The sequence below is a fragment of the Festucalex cinctus genome, chromosome 6 (genome assembly GCF_051991245.1).
Source record: "Festucalex cinctus isolate MCC-2025b chromosome 6, RoL_Fcin_1.0, whole genome shotgun sequence".
In the NCBI taxonomy this organism is placed as follows: Eukaryota; Metazoa; Chordata; class Actinopteri; order Syngnathiformes; family Syngnathidae; genus Festucalex; species Festucalex cinctus.
Genome location: NC_135416.1, coordinates 5,039,996 through 5,059,967, shown reverse-complemented (window position 1 = coordinate 5,059,967; position 19,972 = coordinate 5,039,996). Strand labels below are relative to the sequence as shown.

The 19,972-nt window shown below is 39.1% G+C and overlaps 1 protein-coding gene across 1 annotated transcript in view; it reads right to left on the bottom strand.

Annotated features, from left to right (window-relative positions):
• Window positions 1-19,972, bottom strand: part of frem3 (Fras1 related extracellular matrix 3) — a 36,241-nt gene that overhangs the window by 11,093 nt on the left and 5,176 nt on the right. The window contains exons 2-12 of the mRNA XM_077524124.1: window positions 19,510-19,599; window positions 9,683-9,829; window positions 9,136-9,366; window positions 8,677-8,802; window positions 7,636-7,887; window positions 3,856-4,005; window positions 3,567-3,776; window positions 2,221-2,418; window positions 952-1,116; window positions 694-876; window positions 455-585 (exon numbers count right to left, since the gene is read on the bottom strand). Of these exons, the coding sequence (XP_077380250.1) occupies window positions 455-585; window positions 694-876; window positions 952-1,116; window positions 2,221-2,418; window positions 3,567-3,776; window positions 3,856-4,005; window positions 7,636-7,887; window positions 8,677-8,802; window positions 9,136-9,366; window positions 9,683-9,829; window positions 19,510-19,599 (1,883 nt within the window). The remainder of the gene's footprint in view (window positions 1-454; window positions 586-693; window positions 877-951; window positions 1,117-2,220; window positions 2,419-3,566; window positions 3,777-3,855; window positions 4,006-7,635; window positions 7,888-8,676; window positions 8,803-9,135; window positions 9,367-9,682; window positions 9,830-19,509; window positions 19,600-19,972) is intronic.

The window sequence follows — 19,972 nt, the reverse complement described above, 5'->3', positions numbered from 1 at the left end:
AATACATATTCAATACAATAACAATACGGAACAATCCGTTATAATACATGACCATGACAATACAATATACATTACGACATGATGCAATTTTTTTCAATTTTTCCCTTTACGCTGTTACGACCCTGTTGTAACCATTAAATGACAAATTTGACATTGGTTCCCCAACCACCACCTATTTACTGTGTGTTATATAATTGTGACTCCTGTGATGTAGCTCCAGATGTTTTTTTATAAGGACTCTGCAGCCTTGAATGGAACTTGGATCACAATTCAGTTGGGCTATTTCAACGCGGTGGCTTCTATTCTGTTTTTAGCTGCATCTAATGTTAACCCCCTACCCCCACCTCCCGTCTCATTCCAAAGCTTTTTATAAGGTATAGTGGTTCAGGCGCGCTGACAGCAATGCCAGCTGTTGCCGGGCTATTTTCGCGCGTTTGTAGCTATGCGCCGTCACCTGTATCTCTGCCACCATGTTGTCATCGGGCTTCATGTGCACCGTGAAGGCTTCCCTCATCTCGCGCTGGCCGTCGTAAAGGATCTCGATCTCCACGAAATGCTCCTCGTCGTCCTCTTTGAACTCCACGTCTAGGGAAAATGGCAGCCTTCATCCACTGCTTCGTGGCAAGCGTGTCCTGTCCATACTGTGACACGCGGTATCCAAAAGGAAGGCGGCCAGTTTGTGGGTGGTCTCACCTTCCGAAAGGGGGTTGTAGTCCTCCCCGGATGTTGCCGAGCCGTCCTTGGTGTGCACCCTCACCACCGACACCTTGGATGTATCGCCGGTTCGCAGGATGGGGATCCTGACGAAGGCGACGTCACCTTTCACCTGCGGCTCTCGCACGCTGTACTTGATCTCAGAGAAGCGAATGATGGGCTCTAAAACAGGAAATAGAGAGAAAACAGTGAGCCCGCCTGCTGAGGGTTCGGTTCATCAACTTTTCCGTGCCGTACTGTCTTTGTTGTCTGTGATTTTGATCAGGGCCTCCTTCTGTTCGCCGATCGAGGCCCCGTACGGCGACTTGCTCTTGGGCGTTCCGAGGACCAGGCGGAACTCCTCGTCCTCCTCATGAACCGAGTCGTCCTCCAGCTTGACTACGCAAGGCTTCTCCGTCTCGCCTACGAGGAGGTACGGAAAACATTCTGTTGTATGTTTTGCTAGGGTACGTTGACGCGACAACAAAGCATGAAAAAGTAGTTCATGCCTGACTCGTGTTCTGCCTTATCGGGTGGCCAAAGAAATGTTTCAATATTTCAATTCCAATTAAAGTGAATGGTTACAGAGGCACAGCAAACCCAACTACTGTACATTTTCAGGTGTAATTAACACAGGGGTGTCCAAACTACGGCCCGGGGGCCATTTGCGGCCCGCCGTCCATTTTTTTTAGTGGCCCGCGACATATACTAAAAATAGCATTTGACTTAGTCCAAGTAAAATAAAATCAAAAATGTTTGGAGATGGTCAAAGTAAGAAGGGAAAGTGTCAAAAAGCACAGATGCTATTAAAGGTTATTTTAGTTAACTAAAACTATTGAAAAAACTAAAATTGAAAAAGCAATTTCATTAATGAAATAAAATAAAAACAAAGGTGTTTTTAAAAAAATGAAAACTAACTGAAACTACATTTTATGTTTACAAAACTATCTAAAATAAAACTATAATTATAGCAAAAATGCACTTGGTTTTCGTCTTTGGTCATTAACTTAATGCATGAGTCTTTGGAGATGATTTTAAATGTGACTTTAAGTAGATTTATTTTAATATAAACCGGAATAATGACGTCTCGCCCATGATGTTTTTTAAATGTTGCGCACATGTAATACACATTAAAACAAAAAAACTAATAAAACTAATACTGAAACTAACTAAACTAAAACTAAGCATTAATGAACTAAAACTAACAGAACCACAATGAAAAATAATCCAAACTAACTAAATTAAAAACAAAACAAAACTCAAAACAAAATAAAAACTAAAATGAAAAATTCCAAAACTATAATAACCCTACTGCCATATTACAAATAAATTCGTTTATATACTGTAGCATTTTTCTAAATATGCAAAAGCACAAATAAATTATTTGTACAATTTTTTTAGGACGAAACACAATTTCTCTTCATAACATTATGTGGCCCTTGCGTCCTTCGGATTTTCTGTATGTGGCCCTGAAAAAATTTGGACACCCCTGATTTAACAGGTACTGCATGATATGATTGCTCGTACCGGGTAGGAACGTGATGATGGAATCGTTGGTGTTGGGTCTCTCGCTGTAGTCCATCATCACCTGAGCGGTGCCCTGACGGGTGTAGCAGCGCACGGTGGACCTGATGCCGATGTCGCCACTGCGGTACACCGTTGCCTTGACCTCCCCGTCGGCCTCGTCCACCTTGTAGCTGCCCTGCTTGAACTGCACCTTGGGCACTGTAAACACGGTCGTCGAGACAAAGGATATGCCAGGATATCACCAGAAGTGGGAGACTCAAGTCACATATTTGACTTGAGTCAGAATGGGCTATATATGTAAAAGTAGGCCAATATGTTTTGGATATAACTTAAGACAAGACAAGAGACTATATAAACACACACTAATGACAAAACAAGACACACATGGGCAAGACACAATTGTGGCTGAGGGCACTGATTGGTTGACACATGAGGAAGGGCAGGTTAACACTTAATGAGACCAATGAAAAACAAAATACAGCAGATCATGTCAGACACTTAAAGAAACATGACAAAATCAAACAAAACCCCAACTAAACCCAACACATGACAGAAAAGCAACAAAACTAACCCAACCCAAACCATGACACTCTTCATGCCTCTGCAACTCTAAAGGTCAGTTTGCTAACATTGGTTACTAGCTTAAGCTAATGCTGAACTCATGCGTTTTTTTTCTCATTCTAGTAATTATGTCACTCGTTGCTCTTTGTTTTTAAATATGACAAAAATGTTTGGAATTCTCTGGATGGCTCTTGTTTAGTGTGAAACAGACCCATTTTGACGTTTAACTTCATCTGTCAAAAATAAAAATAAAAAAACAGGTAAGCTAGTTTAGCTTCATAATTTCGCTCACTGATAGCTGGTCAAACATTAACTATAAGGTTCACATTGGTTACATTGAGATGGGATTAAAGTAATAAACAATTTGAAGATTGGTTTGATACAGTTAAAAACGATGTAATTAAAAATGTGTGTGTTAGTAAGTACCGCTAACTAATGTAAACACAGATAGCATATTGAGTGCAAAAAATGCTAATGTACGAATTTAGGTTGTAAAATTGTATGACTTGACTTAAGACTTGCATCACCCAAATAATGACTTGAATCAACTTACTTGACGTTTAGTGGCTATGTATGTGACTTGTTTAATTTTTGCCTCCTCCAGTAACTTTGGACTTGTTGGAAATTTGAAGGTGAAGACCGTATTTGTGACGTACTTCCACCACTAGTTAAAACTATTAATACAGGCAATTACAAACAATTTTAGGCGGGTGGACATGAGTTACTATTTATGTTCATGGTCCCAAACCACCATGAATACATATGGACCATCTATGTAGACTTACCGTCCGTGATGGTATCGTTTATGGTGATGGTGGTCTTGCTGGGTTCCCCCAGCACGGCATTCATGGGCATCCTTAAAACCAGATCGAAGGTCTCGGGTCCCTCCAGCTCAGGCTGGCCCAGGTCATCCAGGATGGTCACCCTGAACGTCTGCATGGTTACTCCAGGGGCGAAGTCCAGGTTGCGGCTGATGCCCACGTAGTCCAGTCCGGCTGCGTAAATCGTAAATATGTGAGTGTCGTCGTGGTAACACGACATCCCAAAAAGTCTCGTGTAAAATCTCGTGCTAACCTTCAGCCGAGACGGGCTCGCTCTTCCTGGAGCGAACAGTCACGGTGGCCGTTTTGGAGAGGTCAGTGCCCGTCCTCCACACCTTCACCTCCACGTAGCCTGAACTCTCATCCACCATGTACTCGGGCTCGCCGAAGTACAGTGACGGCTCTGCAAAAACGCAGGAAATAGTGTCGTTTGAACGTTGTAAACTATACATCTGTTTATATATCACTGCTATCCTGAACCAGCAACAGACAACTCAAAATTCTTAATTTTCTGACTTTCAAGTCATTAACTCTTTGACCGCCAAAAACGTTTAATCACGATTAATAAAATCCCGATGTATGCCGCCATAAACGTTAAATGACGTCAACTACGTTTTTTGTTGTTGTTTTTTTTAATCAATGGGCAGTGCAACATCTAAGTGCAGCGCTGCCTGGTCAATGGGTTGTAGAATCAAAAACACTCACTAACTATGGCCACCAGATGGCAGCATTGTAGCTCTTCAATGGGCTGCCAAATTACAATGAAACATGACGAAATCTGATGAAATTGAATGTTTTCAAGGATGACGTGAATGATAAAGTTTTGATAACGTGTGGCAGTAAAAGAGTTAAGCAGGCAAAGACCCGCCTTTTTAAAGCCGTACACATTCAAAGTCACAGATACTACAGTAACGAATGTGAGGATGGCGACCCCAAGTGGACAAAATAATATCTAAACATCAGATGCATATTTGTATGCAAAATCAAATTTTATCTGATTAGATGGAATGAAGAATAGACTAAAAAAAAAATATTGTCCTAGCCATAATAATTATGAGTATGAGAGGATAATAACAGTGTGGGGTGCAATAATAGTCATCAATTGTCATGTTCGATAAATGGATTTGTAACATATGGAAATCATGTAGGAATTGATTTTCCAAGTAGAATTGATGAGAAAAAATACATGTGTTGTTTCTTCAGGAGATTTTCTGATACACCTGTAAAAAGTTTGCGTGTGTACATCACACATGAGTGAACATTCATCCCGCTGTCCGATGATGGAGCAGCTAATTAGCGCCAAGGAGCGGGAGGGAGCCGCGGAATTCCAACTCTGGCAACATCAATTCGTCTCTCTTCACTTGTGTATAAAGCAAACCGACAATCTTCTCAGGAGATCTGCTGATAGCCTTTCACCGTAAAGTCGTAACAGGACGAGGCTTTTTTTTTTTTTTAAAGATTGCAAGTTTACAATGAAAAAGTTCTCCTTTTAGAAAAATGAAATTGTAACATTATCACAATATTACAAAAAAAGAGAAGACATACAAGTTTGTGAAAGAAAATAGGATCATAAATTAATATTACGAACAAAGTAATTTTAGTTGTGACAAAGGTTCATAAATTTACCAGTAAAAATGTTTTACTTTATGAAAAAAAAAATATAGTAACATGATAAAAAAAAATATATTAGAATTAGAAGTCAGAAAATAAAAAAAGTCATTGAAATTCTAAGAACTAACATTACAATTTTGACAATTTATGTTTAAATATGAGATTAAAGTCAGAAAGTAACAAGAATAAAATCAGAACTTTATGATAAAAAGTTTGTAATTTTTTGACAAGAAAATGGATGGATGGAGTCTGTAAATTAATGATAATAAAGTTGTGACTTCACAAGCAAAACATTTTTTCCTTGAGCTGTAAATTTGCCAGAAAAATTACCAAAATAAAATGTAGCCAACACCCGCTATTCATGAATCGGCCTGCAAATAGCAAAAGTCAGAAAAAAGAAAAGAAAAAAAAAAGCATGGAAAACAGCTAAACATCTCGGGGGTGTAATGTTTAAAAAAAATACATTTGAAATGTTTTTTTTTTTTGTTTTTTTGTTTTTTGTTTTTTTTTAAGTAGAAAAAGTCACAAAAAAAAAAAAAAAATGTAGAAAAAGTAGAATTTTGGTCCCAAAGTGAAGTGATGCTCCAGAAGACACGTGGGCCAAATTTCAGTGTTGCCATTTAACAGCCTCTTACACTCAAAAGCCAATAGGAGGAAGAAGCACACAAACATTGCAACAATGGCATCTGGCCAGAGTCCAAGTCAACGTATACAACTCTCCACCTCATTTATTTATGGTGGGCTGTTACGCCCAAGGACCCACCAAGGAGCCCGACCGCGATAGCCGAGGGTCTTCTCTTGTCTCTTGGGAATTTTATACATAAAGTTCCATTGTGCCCACCTGCCAGCAAATTGCATGGGAGGGACACTTAATAACAATTAAGTTATTCTGTGAAGTCGTTTACATTTCCCCACTGTATTTACAGATTTTTATTTGGTAACCACAGCTACAGGTTTTTCCCCGTAAAAAACAACAGATTTTTTTTTTTTTTTTACAGTGCATATAAGACTTGAAAACATGCCAGCCATGCAGTTTCCCGGTACAATAGCTCCTCTTTGCAGCACCTGGTGCAGACAAAAGGATGCTCTCTGTTTTCCCCTCAGCTCCTCTCAGTGCCGATGAGTTCACACGAGCAGGAGCCGGCGGTATTGAAAGCCAACATAAACACCTGTCTATTCTTATCTTGTTCCTACACGCTGAACGTGTGTGCGTGAAAGTGGTAGTTGGGATTCGGGAAATGGCGCTGAGCCGTTCGGGAATGGCAATAATCCGGGGTTTGTGGTAGCGACCGGTCGGGACGCCGCCTGAGTACCTTTCGGATTTATTAATCTCGTCTGGGTCCCGAAATAGCAAAATGAGAGTTTCATAGGATCAGAGGCGGCCGCCATGCTGAGTTCTCGTCACGCACAAGCAAATAGTAGAAATTCATATGGCATATTAGTTCTCTTTATTAATAGGACAAAATTGAGGGGAAAAAATGTGTTGTTTTAAAAATCTAAAAAAAAACATTTGAAACAACAATGAAATGAAATCTATGAGGTGAAAAAAAAGCAGGAATTTTATGAGATTTCTGACGTTATTGTGTTTTATCAGAAGTTTATGAGGTTGAAAATGATAATAAATAAAAAATAAAAAATCTCATAAAAAATGGTCAAATTGCGATACAAGACTCTTGATCCAATTTTGAGGAAAAAAAATTGAATTTCAAGATTTATAGTAAATTTTAAATTTATGTAAATTTGGAATTAGCTTAACGCATTCACTTGCAGCCATTTTCACTGAAGCAATCCCCTTCACTCCCGACAGTTTTACTGGATTTTGACTGATTTTGCAAGGCCCACAGAATATTGTGTTCTATTGCTATAAAAACATGCAACCTACCAAAAGAAAGATTAGTCTCTTCTTTCGTCAGGAAAAAAAAAAGTCTATTTCTGTTTCCTTTTTTTAGCAATTAGCATTAGACTATAGCTAAGTTTCATCATTTTTTTTTTTTATTATTCCCAAATCTGTTTAGAATCGTGAGGAAACAGCTTGTTGTCAACATGGCCTTGGTTGATCTCGTTTACTCTGCTGCCACCTTCTGGCCGTTTTTGTAATTACTACCAATTGCTTCACCCATTCTCTGCAGTTGAGAGGCTGCATCAAAGCCATCAGTGCTAGCATTAAAAAAAAACGTATAAATACGTCTTTGGGACATTTAAAACATTTAAAATAAAACATTTATACGTTTTTCAGAGCAAATGAGTTAATGAACATTTTTGGCCCGCAGGGGTGGAGCTTAACACAATCCTAGAATTATTAGAGAATTATTTTATTTGACAACGGGAATGGAACAGCAACACCACATTGAATTGGGTTTACCGTCCTGTAGCGAACCGAGCCAAACCAAAATACGCACAATTTTCCGACCTGAACACTCACCGTCGTTGCTGTCGGCCACAATGGTGACTTTGGCGGCGGGGAAAGAGGCGCCCACCCGGCCCCCCATGGACATGCTGAGGGTGACGTTGAAGCTCTCCTCGTCCTCGTACAGCGAGTCGTCGATGATGATGACGCGGCAGAGCTTCTCGCGCTCGTCCTTGTCGAAACGCAGCACGCTCGTGTGGTCCTCGGCACGCGTGATGTAGTCCGAGTAGGACAGCACGTGTGTGGGGATGGTCCCAGTGGCCGTGCCTGGAACGGGGGATGAATTATTCAATATTACAAATGTACTATTATTTAAATTTGTTGCAGAAATCAACATATCAAATGGAAGCCTGTAAAAAGATAGAAAACGTCAGAAATTTAGCAGAATAAAGTCACATATAGTACATTATTGTAAATAAACCTGATTATGAAAAAATGTCATAGAATTATGAATTTTCATTTTATGAGAAAAAAGTCAAAAGAGATATGCAAAGTTATACTTTGCATAGCTCTTTAGTGATTGGACAAAATATTTTTCTGGCTTCCAAAAAAGGGTCATTTTTTTTTTTATTAAAGTGGCTGATAATTATTTTTTTGTTAAACAACGGAATGAGATTTACAAGAAAAAATGTATGACTCTAAAAAGTTGTTACTTTAAGAGAATCAAGTCGTAAAATTATGAGACTACATTGAAAACATGACGAAAATAAAGATGTCATTTTAAATCATAATGTTATAATAATTACATTATAGAAATGTGGAAAAAAGTACTATTTAAGTCTGAATTTTATGAATTGGGTAAAAAGCAACATTTGACGATAAAGTCATTTTACAAAATATACAAAGTTGGAAATTTAGAATTAAGTCTTGATATTACAGTATAAGAATTGTTAATATTCCAAGAATAAAGTAGCCAAATTACGAGAAAAAAAAATGCCATGTAATATAAATTAAGGTCAAATTTTTCGAGAATTATGTCATATTAGAAGAGTAATCCAAATTAAATTTACTCGACTAAAGTTGAATTGTTATGAATAACGTCCGTCATCAGGTTACCTTGTTGAGTGGAGCAGACGACCATGAGTTCCTGGCTGGCGTCTCCGGAGCGTCGGACCGGCACCAGCAGCTCTCCGACATCCTCCTCGATTCTGAACTCGGCTTGAGGGATGAACACTGTCGACTCTGCATTTTCCAAGGACAAACATTATAGTAATCGCTCGTCTCTCAAAAATCATGTGCAGGTTAGAAAGAGGTGTTAAAATAGTTGCTGAAACACTACCGTAACGTCTATGCTAGTTTACGGGAACTTGTCTATGGCTTTTCACATTATATGTTAGCATTAAGCTAGCATGTTTTCATGAGATGAAATCATACGGTTTATTTTAACGTTTAGGTGTTTAAATATATAAAATGTTTGATTACATTTTAAGGAATACTTGTGGCATAGTCTCGATCACGGAATTTTGCAACGTATCCCCCGCGATAAACCGTCTCAATCTATCTCTGCTGTCTTACCGTCTCCCGGGTCCACGATCTCCACCGTGGCGACGTCCGGGAACTCCAGCACGGCCATGACCGGGTCGGAGAGCTGGATCTGGAAGGTTTCCGACGTTTCGAACTCCTGGTCGGTGAAGATCTTCACCTTCCAGGACGCCGCGGTCTGGCCCGGGTTGAACTGGACCTGCTTCTGGGATTTCCCCCGGAAGTCTTTGTCCTTCTCGGCCGTGCCGTCCTTGGTGGCAATGCCTGCAGGGGAAGGGATTTGGGAGTTGAAAGTGAGTCAAGATTGAGGATTTGGATGGATTGTGGTCAATTCTAGTCACAAACTTGGGTTCCGGATGTATAAAATTTGCAACTTTTTTTTAAAGCTGCATTCTGAATCAACTTTTTTGCTATTTACTTGGACTTGATTGTGCTTGTATTATGAGTTTGTAGCGCAAGTGGTTGATCTCCAGGGTTGTACAAGCGTGCACGTGAGCCAATCTAAGCCAAAATGCCAGGACCGATTTATTTATTTATTTATTGATGTATTTTTGTGCCAGTTAAACTTAGTGAAACTTACTGACAAACGACGTCTCCCCCAGATATCCTCGACGTTTGAGAGTCACCTCCAGGAACTTGGCATCCTCGTCCACTAGGTAGAATTCCCTTTCCAGCGAGATCCAGGCCCAGTTGAGCCGGAATGGCTGAGGCTTGAGTTTGTTTCCACCTGTAAAGAAAAAAAATCAAATAAAAACACGGGAGAGCGTCTGTTAGCCGCCATGCGAAATTACTAAGGCATCAACTAGGAATTATAAAAGGGTATTTTGTGACGGCGACATGATCGCTCGTACTCATTTCCTTATATGGTCTGAGGAAGTGGCGACTGTCTATGTTACTGCGCGTACATGCTTGAGATACTTGAGCTTCATCCACAGATGGGTTAAGGAAATAACATTAATCTGCTGAAGCCATCCAAAAAATACAAACATTTTTGCAACGTGTTGTTTTGGGGGGGTTTTGTAAGAAAAATATCACGCTATAGCATTGTACATTATAAAAAAGAAACAGTAATAAGATCACTAGATAAATACAAATTAAAGAATTAAACAATTCAGGCATCAAGATAATTCAGTGGGCATTGTACTGCTCCTTCTTTGCCACTGAATTTTCATATTTCTATTCCGTCTTTGGTTTGAGCGCTGTCAAATTTATTTTCTTTATTCCAATTTTACAACTTAATTATTGTACAACTAAAACTTTGATCTTGTAGTCATTTGAACAAATACTTGAAACAAATTTATTATCATAATCTTGTAACTCAATTTTTGTATTTTTAGGACCGTAATTTCCGCAACTTTTTTCCACACGCTTTATACAATGATGCGGTAATATATGTATTTTTTCTAACGGCCACGGGCAGAAAAGGTAAGAGTGAAACAGGTGGAATATATGTGCCGAGGAAGACGCAAGTTTAATGTAACGTCGCCCTTTGTGCATGAATAAAATTAGCATGAACAGACCCTCATCATGGAAATTACGGTACTTTTGCCAAAAAAAAAAAGAATTCGCATTTTACAACTTAATCATCATAAAATTAAGACTTAAAAATGTATTTTCCTCGTTATTTTCTGACTTGTAATTTTAGCTACAGCTACAGGGCTTAACTTTTTGAGAAACTAAACACCTGAAACTGTCAAGAATCAGAGATGTAATCCCTTGCGCCCACTGACCGAGAAACTGGGAGATATTTAAGATTATTGGCTATGCGGCATTGAAAAAAAAAAAAAAAACTTGGTGAAATGACTAGCCGGGTGACCCGCTCCTTTTGATGTGAAATGGGGCACGGTCTTTGGAGGTTAGGTGGGGGTCGTCTCGCTTTGGTTGCGCATCGGTGGACACGCTGACAACGGACCGGTTGAACCAGTGAAGGGTTTGAGGAAACGCAATGAGGCTCCTTATGTGAGCTTGGCATTAAGAAGATGGAAAATTTTATAATGGTTATGCAAAATAAATATTTTTTTCAATTCTATTTTTGGCCAGTCTACCACATAGAAACTTTAGTTTGATAATGCCAGTGTGGATGGGCTTGGCCTTCATAGAGCGAAGTGGACACAGCAAACAAAGACCAAGCATCTCAAGCGTGTACCCGCATTGGCATTGAAAGAGGCCGCAGCCGTTCGGCTATGCGACTGAAGCAGAACGAAAACACTGGGGGGGGGGGGGGGGGGGCGGAGTTGGGGCGTTTGCAAGGGGGACCGCTTTCCCCAAAAGCCACATTTCTCTGCTGACATTTCAACTTCGCCCTAAGGGGCACTTTTGATTGAGCCCCACCAACTCTGCCTAGCAACAGGTGGCCGTCACTCAGTAAAATCACTAAAACTTTGGTCCGGTTCCAGCGTAGATAAAATGTGGACTGACAGCTGTACCCAAAGCCCTCCCACGCAGTGTGGGTGGGCCGCAAATTTATTTATTTATTTATGTTTTTTAGGTTGGGCGGACCCTCAAGGAGGCCCCCCCCTTTTTTCCCGTGACTTCTTTTGTGGTGTTGATCATCCCGGTGACAGAATTCCCACCAGAGATTTGCGCTAGCTAGTTAGCTTTGTAGCTGTGTGTGTTCAAATGCTAAATGCTAACTTGTTGGTATTACAGCAATGTAAAATTCCAACTGGTAATGTTAGCATTGATGCTAGCCCATTAAGTGAAATGTCCACTGTCCTGTCTGCTCCACTAATTCAGAGGGAAAAAAAAAATCTCTGAAGAAGTTGAACTGGGTTTGCCATTAGCCATGCTAATGTAGCATAATTGTCAACATCAACAATAATTGTCAACGTCAACAAAATGACCTCTTTTTTTGTTTGTTTTTGCTTTAAGATTGCCGTAACTTTTCCTGCCATGCTAAAATGGTTCCGTCTAACATTATATGTTGAAAATAAAATTATAATTTTAGTGCGATGCCATGCTGCACAACATGAGAGGTGTCCCGCCTGGTCCGCCAATATTTTCTTGAATCATTATTATGATTATTATGTGTCTCCATCTCTCCTCATTGAAAGCCAACATAGTCGCATCAAAATGATTTGGAGGTTGTTTACGTTACGGTCAGATTTCTACTTCTTTTATTTCAAGTGTCTCACATTTCCGTATACGTGACAGTTTTCCCTGCAGCTGCATTCTTAGATGTCCCCGCCCTCCCTGAACGACACCACTATTTATTGCCCCCACAGTGTCATGAACATGTCCTACAAAGTCTACCTAGCAACAAGCAACTGAACACGTGAGACAGGAACAGGGATCTATATTGCCATAAAATGAAATGAAATGAATGTGGATAAAATGGCGTCACAGTCCATGTAGTGCTGCTTTTGGAAAAATGTATTCATCTTCCTGTTGTTGCTGACTTTCTATCTTTTAGTGAGCATGGTTTTCTCATTTTTTTCATTGGCTTATAAACACTCATGATTGTTGTCCCCTACAAACTCTACCTAGCAACAAGTGACTGTTGCATTAGAAGTGCTAGTCATGGCAGCTTGAGAAAAAAATAAATAAATAAAAGGTTGTTGTTGTTTTTTAGTTTTTTTTTTACTGTATACACTCTAATATACATTTCCTATAAATGTAAATAACAGAGGCTGATTGTCAAAGAAATGCGGCTTATGCGATTCAAACGGAGCGTCTCAGTGACAAGTTGGGCGGGCCACACGCTACATGAGAGCGGATAAGAATAACCCGGAGGGCATTCATCACGACGCCGCACCCCCCAATAAATCAGGCCCGCAGAAAGCAAGGATGAAAGTTGAGTGTGACGAGAGGGAAGGAAAGGTGAAGAAATCATGATGAAGTACAAGAAAAGGCCCTGAGGTGGTCTTAGGAGAGATTGGCTTTTGGGGATGAGGGCAAGCTAATGGCGGGGGGTGGGTGGGGTTGATCAATAGTGTGTGTGTTGGGGGTCTTTGAAAGGGGATCCCCGTGGATCGCGCTCAATTTCCAGGCCCTGCTCTGTCTGCGGCCCTGGAGTCTGGAGTCTTGAAGGAAGTGCATTCTTATACTGCTTTTCCATGATCACATGACAACCCCCCTTGGACCCTCTGCAGAACCAGACCTGAGTGAGACCATAACATTAGCAACTACTCCACAAGAAGCCGCATCCAATGCGTTTATTTAACAAAATAAATAAATAAAGAGAATATATTAAAAATGGCAAAATAAAATAAATGGCCCATAGCGTTTAACGTAATAAATAATTATTAAATTAAATCCAGTCTAATTAAAAAGTATCGTTGAACAACTGAGTTTCAAAGATTTACTCATTTTAATTTATTTAATTTTTAATTTTCATTTTATTTTTAATTTTACTTTCAACTTTAAATTGTAAAATTCAAACCTATATTAAACTCAATAAAATAAATAAATAGAATGAAGTAGATTGAAATAAAGAAACAAAATTGAGTTATAAATGACATAAAAAAATTAAATTACAAAGTAATACAAATAAATTATTATTATTATTATTATTATTATTATTATTATTATTATTATTATTATTAATTCAATCTCTGGTGTAATAACCTTATTTATTGATTGATTGAATTCTTAATTTTCATTTTCATTTTAATTTTTTATTATTATTATTATTATTATTATTATTATTATTATTATTGTTTTTATTAATTCAATCTCTGATGTAATAACCTTATTTATTGATTGATTGAATTATTTTTTATTTTATTATCTATTCTCATTGCTGCTGGACATGTAAACTGTAAACATGCATCTTGTTGTCGACTGAAAATGACATCACAAGGGCTCAGGTAACCAATCACAGCTCAGCTTGTGAATGTCACATGACCAAACCTAGAAAACAGGTTGACCTGAGCCCTTCTGATGTCATTTTCAGTCGACAGCAAGTTGCAAAATGTGTTTTTAAAGGTACTAATTGTACGTGAAACATAATGAAAATAACAAATTTATTACAGGCAAAATCGTAATGTTTAACTGCCAAAAAATGGCGAAATAAGTCAAGTATCCCTTTAAATCGACATCTGAATAAAAGAAACCGAAAATTAACTGAATTAGAACTAAAATGGTGTCTATGGAGGGGTCATAAATCTGTGTCTGTATTTATTGCCATCGTTGAGCAAGCAAAGATGATCCGATTGTGCATGTAGGTCAGGGACGCGAAGACGTGACATGCTTCTCAGCTTTAAAAAGTTGTAAGTGAACAAAGCATGCAAATGCCTCAACATGTCAGAAAGTCAGGACGACTTTTAGCCTGCGGCGCCTTCCTCGCCTCACGTCGGACGGACGAAGCTATCCTCGCAACTATTTACGACTTTCGTGGTACACTTTGCTGGAGGGCATTTACACGCATACGCGCCTCCGCACTAATGAAAATGCCACATTTAATAGTCAAAAGATATCTGCATGATTGAAGAGGGGGTGTGAACTCGTTACAAGCACAACTTAAGCAGAAGCAGCAACTGAGTTTCACAAAGGAAGTGAGCAGGATTTGATAGTCACTACTTCAAGTATCTTGAATAAAAAAATAAATAAAAAAAAACTTTATAATGCAGCAAATGAACAGCTGTGAGGTTAATTATTCGATTTAATACTGCTGATAATCATGGGATTTAAAAAAAAAAAAAAAAAAAGTCTTCCTATGTATATTCTCCAATTCTGATACTGATGAATTATAAAAAAAAAATAATTATTCATCTGATGTGCATTTTTTTTTAAGTTTAAAAAATCAACTAAAATATATTTATTAAAGAAAATGAAAGAGTGATAGTGTGTGCACAAGATTAAAAATAAAAATTGTTAAAAAAAAATGGTGAAATTATATATATGAAAAACATATCACTAATATACGAAGATGAATTAAAAAAAAAAAAAAGGGTGCATGCCTTAACTTTACATTCCAAATATTTAAAGTTTATGTTACACCTATTAAATTTTCCAATATAACGCTGACTTGTCCATTTTTTTTTTTTTTTTTTTTTTTTAAGTCTTGTGTGAAATCGCTTTCAACTCTTCGTTTTCGACTTTATCCGCGTTTGCCATCTTTGGAGATTGCTGGTGAGAAAAGCTGACCATTGGCATGTCCGTTCACGTCCGAAATTCCTTCAACTGCTGCACTCTCGACCTTTTTTTTTTTTTTTTTTTTTATCTCCAAACTGCCGGATGTGTGTGTTTATTTGTGTGAAGCTGTCCAATTATTCAGGTCTTCTTCTTCTATTGCTGTTTTTGGTGTATGCTTTGTGTCCCTCAAAAAGTACAAGGCTACACCTGGTTCATCCTACTCCCACCCTCACCACCTTCCGCCCCACCTCTTTCCTTCCTTGGCTGCAGGGAGGCACCTAAATTAATCTGTTCCAGCCTTCCGCAACTTACCCCCCAAATACAACCAAACTGTTGTTTTGTATATTTTGCTGAATAAAAATAACAATTAAACAGTCATAATGAAATTCATAGAAGCGTCAAACAATTATTTTTTTTTTATCTCCCTGCGTCAATTGAATGGCCATTATTTTGCTCTTTTTTGTGTGCTCGCCTACTGTTCATTGAGTCCGCTCATCTCATCGGTACTGCACTAATATTTGTTCTTCACAGAGGATAAAAAAAAAATACAGTACAGTGAGTACTATTAAACTGTCTTTCTACATGTGTTGCTGCACCATTTCTGTTCTGAATAGCAGGGATTGACTGTAATTTGAACTTTCTCTGGTCATTTGTGTTTTATCATGTCTGCTGTTCATGAGGGTTAGCCACAGAGCTAACTAATGGAAGACCGTATAGCAGCTAGTGTTAGCGCTACAGACCCCTCATTAAAAAAAAAAAAAGAGTAAAAGAATCAGTAGATGGCCCCTAATGCTAAATACTGACAAATTGAACTTTCCTGACAGCATTGGTGAGAATTTTGTATGCACAAGCTGTGGCTAAAATAGCGAGTACCACCTGTCACTTTTTTAATGTCCAGCCTGTGCTATATAAAGAATCCATATAATTTATGTATGGATATTAATGCCATTTTTAAGGTTTGTATTACAATATAGAGAGAGGATAGTGTGACTCGGAAAGTAACTTTGTCCAACTTTATTTGATTCACACAAAACGCGTTTGATTTTATGCTACTTTTAAATCCGAATTGAAACAAATGGACTTGCTTTTCAGCGTATGTAAACTTCCATATGGATCGTCATTTTCATCATGTAAACTTCCACATGTGTGTATGTTATATTCCATATTCCATATATGTATACTTTGTTTGCTGCTGCCTCTTGGCCAAGACTTGAATAAAAAGGTTTTTAATCTCAATTAGATATTTCCTGGTTAAATAAAGGTTACATTTAAAAAAAAAAAAAAAATAGACGGAAACAAAAACTAATGGTATCATCAAGAGGGTATGGTATCTTTTTTTTTTTTAATTGTGACTAATAATTACATTAAAAAAAGATTAATTATAAGCATTTCCTTCTGTTTTTTTGTTTGTTTTGTTTGTTTTTTTTACTGTAAAACAAAATGTTACCCTCGAGTGGGTGCGCAAGATTTAAAGTCAAGGTGGTCTGGTATTGTATGTTTCCCTGAAATTCCTTTTCTTTTCTCTAAATAAAAAAAGCTAAGATAACTGACTACAAAAAAAATCTCAAAAAATACTACAAAAACTTGAATTTGTGCAAGATTAAACATGTTATGATGATCTCACAGTGTGGCAATTTTATTGTTTTTTTTTCCCCACCACCAATGTGAGTTTTTTGTTTCATCAAAACAAAACAAAACTAAACAAAAAAATCAAAAAAAAAATAAATAAATAAAAAAATCTGAAAAAATAAAACAAATAAAAAATCTAAAAAACAAAAAAAACAAAACCGTAGACTTCAGGCTTGCGTCAGATTTAAAAAAATGTGGTCTGAAATGAAAGATGTGTATTTACATTGGTTTTAGTTTTTATCATTTTTTTTAAATTTTATTTTTCATCATTGTACAAATTTTTAAAAAAGAAAACAAAAATGACACTTCAGGGTGTGTGAAATTGAAAGATAGTGGTAATACAGTTATTCTCTCATTTTTCTGTCTAAAGATAATGTAAACATTTACGCTCTTAATTTTCCTTTTTTTTTTTTTTTTTTTTTTTTACTACTTAAAAAAAGACTGGAAAAACTCCCAGGGCTGCTAAAAAACAAACAAAATAAACCTCAGCTTCATTAAAAAAAAAAAAAAAAAAAAAAAAACAGAGGCCAAAAGTTCACTTCCATTTCCCCTGTGTTTAACAGTTTTTTTTGTTTTGTTTTTTGAGGATGTATGTTCAAGGGGGGGTGCGCCAACGTTGTCAGGATGTCAAGGCAGATGTGTGGCTTAAAAGCCAGCCTGGAACCCTTTCTTTTTTTTTTTTTTTTTTTTTTTTTTTTTTTTTTTTTTGTTTTTTTTTTTTTTTGAAGAGCTCAGAATTGTTCATTCGGTAGTCTTACCGATTCAACGTCTTGTCATCATTGCTCTTTTCTTTTTTTTTTTTTTTTTTTTTTTTTTTTTTTTTGTGTGTGTGTATGTGTGCGTGCGTTTGCGTGCGTGCGTTTGCGTGCGTGCGTGCGTTTGCGTGTGTGCGTTTGCGTGCGTTTGCGTGCGTGCGTGTGCGTGCGTGCAAATACTTATAAATTTATACTCATTCATTCACCTAAAACCTTATAAATATCCCATTACCCTTCGCCTTAACCAGGTACTTCAGAATCTTGCCAGAGTCGTGAGATTTAAATGGTCAGGAGACCAGAGAAAAGGTCAGAAAAAAAAAGAAATAAAGAGAAAAGAAAGGTAAATCAAAGTGACATCCAGCACCGACCAAACACTTCCTGCCTTCCCCATGATTACAAAATCAAAATCTTACGCCAACCCCGGAAGCCTCTAAATTCCAGCAAATTTAGCGAGATCTCAAGAGCCCAGAGGAAAAACTAAAGAGAGGAAGGAGGGAAGGATCGATAAGGCAGAGTGAGATCAATAGAAGCCAGTACATCCAATCCATCAAAGTGAAGTCCAGCACCAACAAGACCCCTCCTGCGTGGTTACAAAACCGGAGTCTTATGCCAACCCCAGAAACCTCATACTTCTAATAAATTAAGATCTCAAGTGACCAGAGGAAAAACTAAAGAGAGGAAGGAGGGAAGGATAGATAAAGCAAAGTGAGAACCACAGACACCAGCACCAACTGATTCAAGGGGCTGTGGGAGGGAGAGGGTACTTCTGTTGAGTTTCAGTAGATGCTGGTGCGACGGATCTGGCATGCATAAGGACCACCACCAAAGAAAGAAGCCGTCAACCGCGGTCCAGCAAAGCGAGCACCCCCCCCCCCCCCCCCCCCGGAACCCACAGGCCGCGGCAGCACCAAGGCCACCCCCAAGCCACCCGAGCGGACACCGGTCGGCGAGCCGACCCAGACACCCGGAACACCCCCGCCCCAGCCCCGGCCCACACCCCCGAGCCCAAGGCCGCAGAACGAGGCCCAGCGGGCCCCCACAGCGCCCCACCGGTCCCCAGCCCCCATCCCCCCACGACCCCCCCGCACCCCACCCAAACCCGCCATCCACCACGACCCAGGCCCCACCACCCCCGACCCCCAAACCCCCGAACACACCCCGACCCCCAGCACCCAACCCCCCACCCACCCATACCTCCACCCCCCCCCAAACAAGCCGCCCCCCCCCGACGGCCGCCACCCCCCCCCCCGCGAACCCGGCCCCCCGCGAGAACCCCCCACCCCCCCCCCGGAAACCGGCACCGGGCAGCAGCGCAGAGAGGGAAGATGTGCCCACCCCAACATACCCCAATACAGTTATTCTCTCATTTTTCTGTCTAAAGATAATGTAAACATTTACGCTCTTAATTTTCCTTTTTTTTTTTTTTTTTTTTTTTTACTACTTAAAAAAAGACTGGAAAAACTCCCAGGGCTGCTAAAAAACAAACAAAATAAACCTCAGCTTCATTAAAAAAAAAAAAAAAAAAAAAAAAACAGAGGCCAAAAGTTCACTTCCATTTCCCCTGTGTTTAACAGTTTTTTTTGTTTTGTTTTTTGAGGATGTATGTTCAAGGGGGGGTGCGCCAACGTTGTCAGGATGTCAAGGCAGATGTGTGGCTTAAAAGCCAGCCTGGAACCCTTTCTAAGCCATCAAACTCTTCAACTGTCCGTCGCTTTTTCTGAGTCTCTGTCACCTTTTTGGTTCAAGTGTGGCCCCTTGACCCAACCCCCAACCCAACATCCTTTAAACCCGCCTACATGAACGTAAGACGGCGGTTCTATATCGGGTGTCAGTCACGGCCGACTGCCTTAAGTCTTTGTGATGCAAACACTTTGGTGAGACTGACATTTTTGCATAAAAAGAAAAAAAAAAAAAGCCACTTTGAGGTAATGATTGAAATGCTTCTTACCGTTGTCCTCAATGGTGAAATAGAAGATGTCGCTCGTGGCGTTGCTTCCGTCCAACAAGACGTAGCTGATTTTCATGTCGTTGATGTCGGCTGTTGGCGGCACACGGGACGTGAGCGTGTCGAGAGAAATACAAAATTGTCAGAGAAGTTGTAGAAGACGTGGGCCACATTCACCGGTTTTAAGTTACAGACCCCCAAGCGGCAATTAATATTATGACGACGTCATGTGAGCCTCAGAGCAAATGCCTTTCTCAACTCATTTGAACTAAAACATCTCATTTGGAGTTGGTTCGCATAGTCTAATTTACCGTATTAAATTTAAATTTGAAGCTGCCTAAACTTTTGAGTGTTTCAGTACTTTTCGGACCATTTACTCTACCAAGGAGCCAAACAGCATTTCACGACATTATCTCTCTCGCCACTGAGAAGCTTTAAACAGGAATTTCCCAAAGGGAAGTGAGGT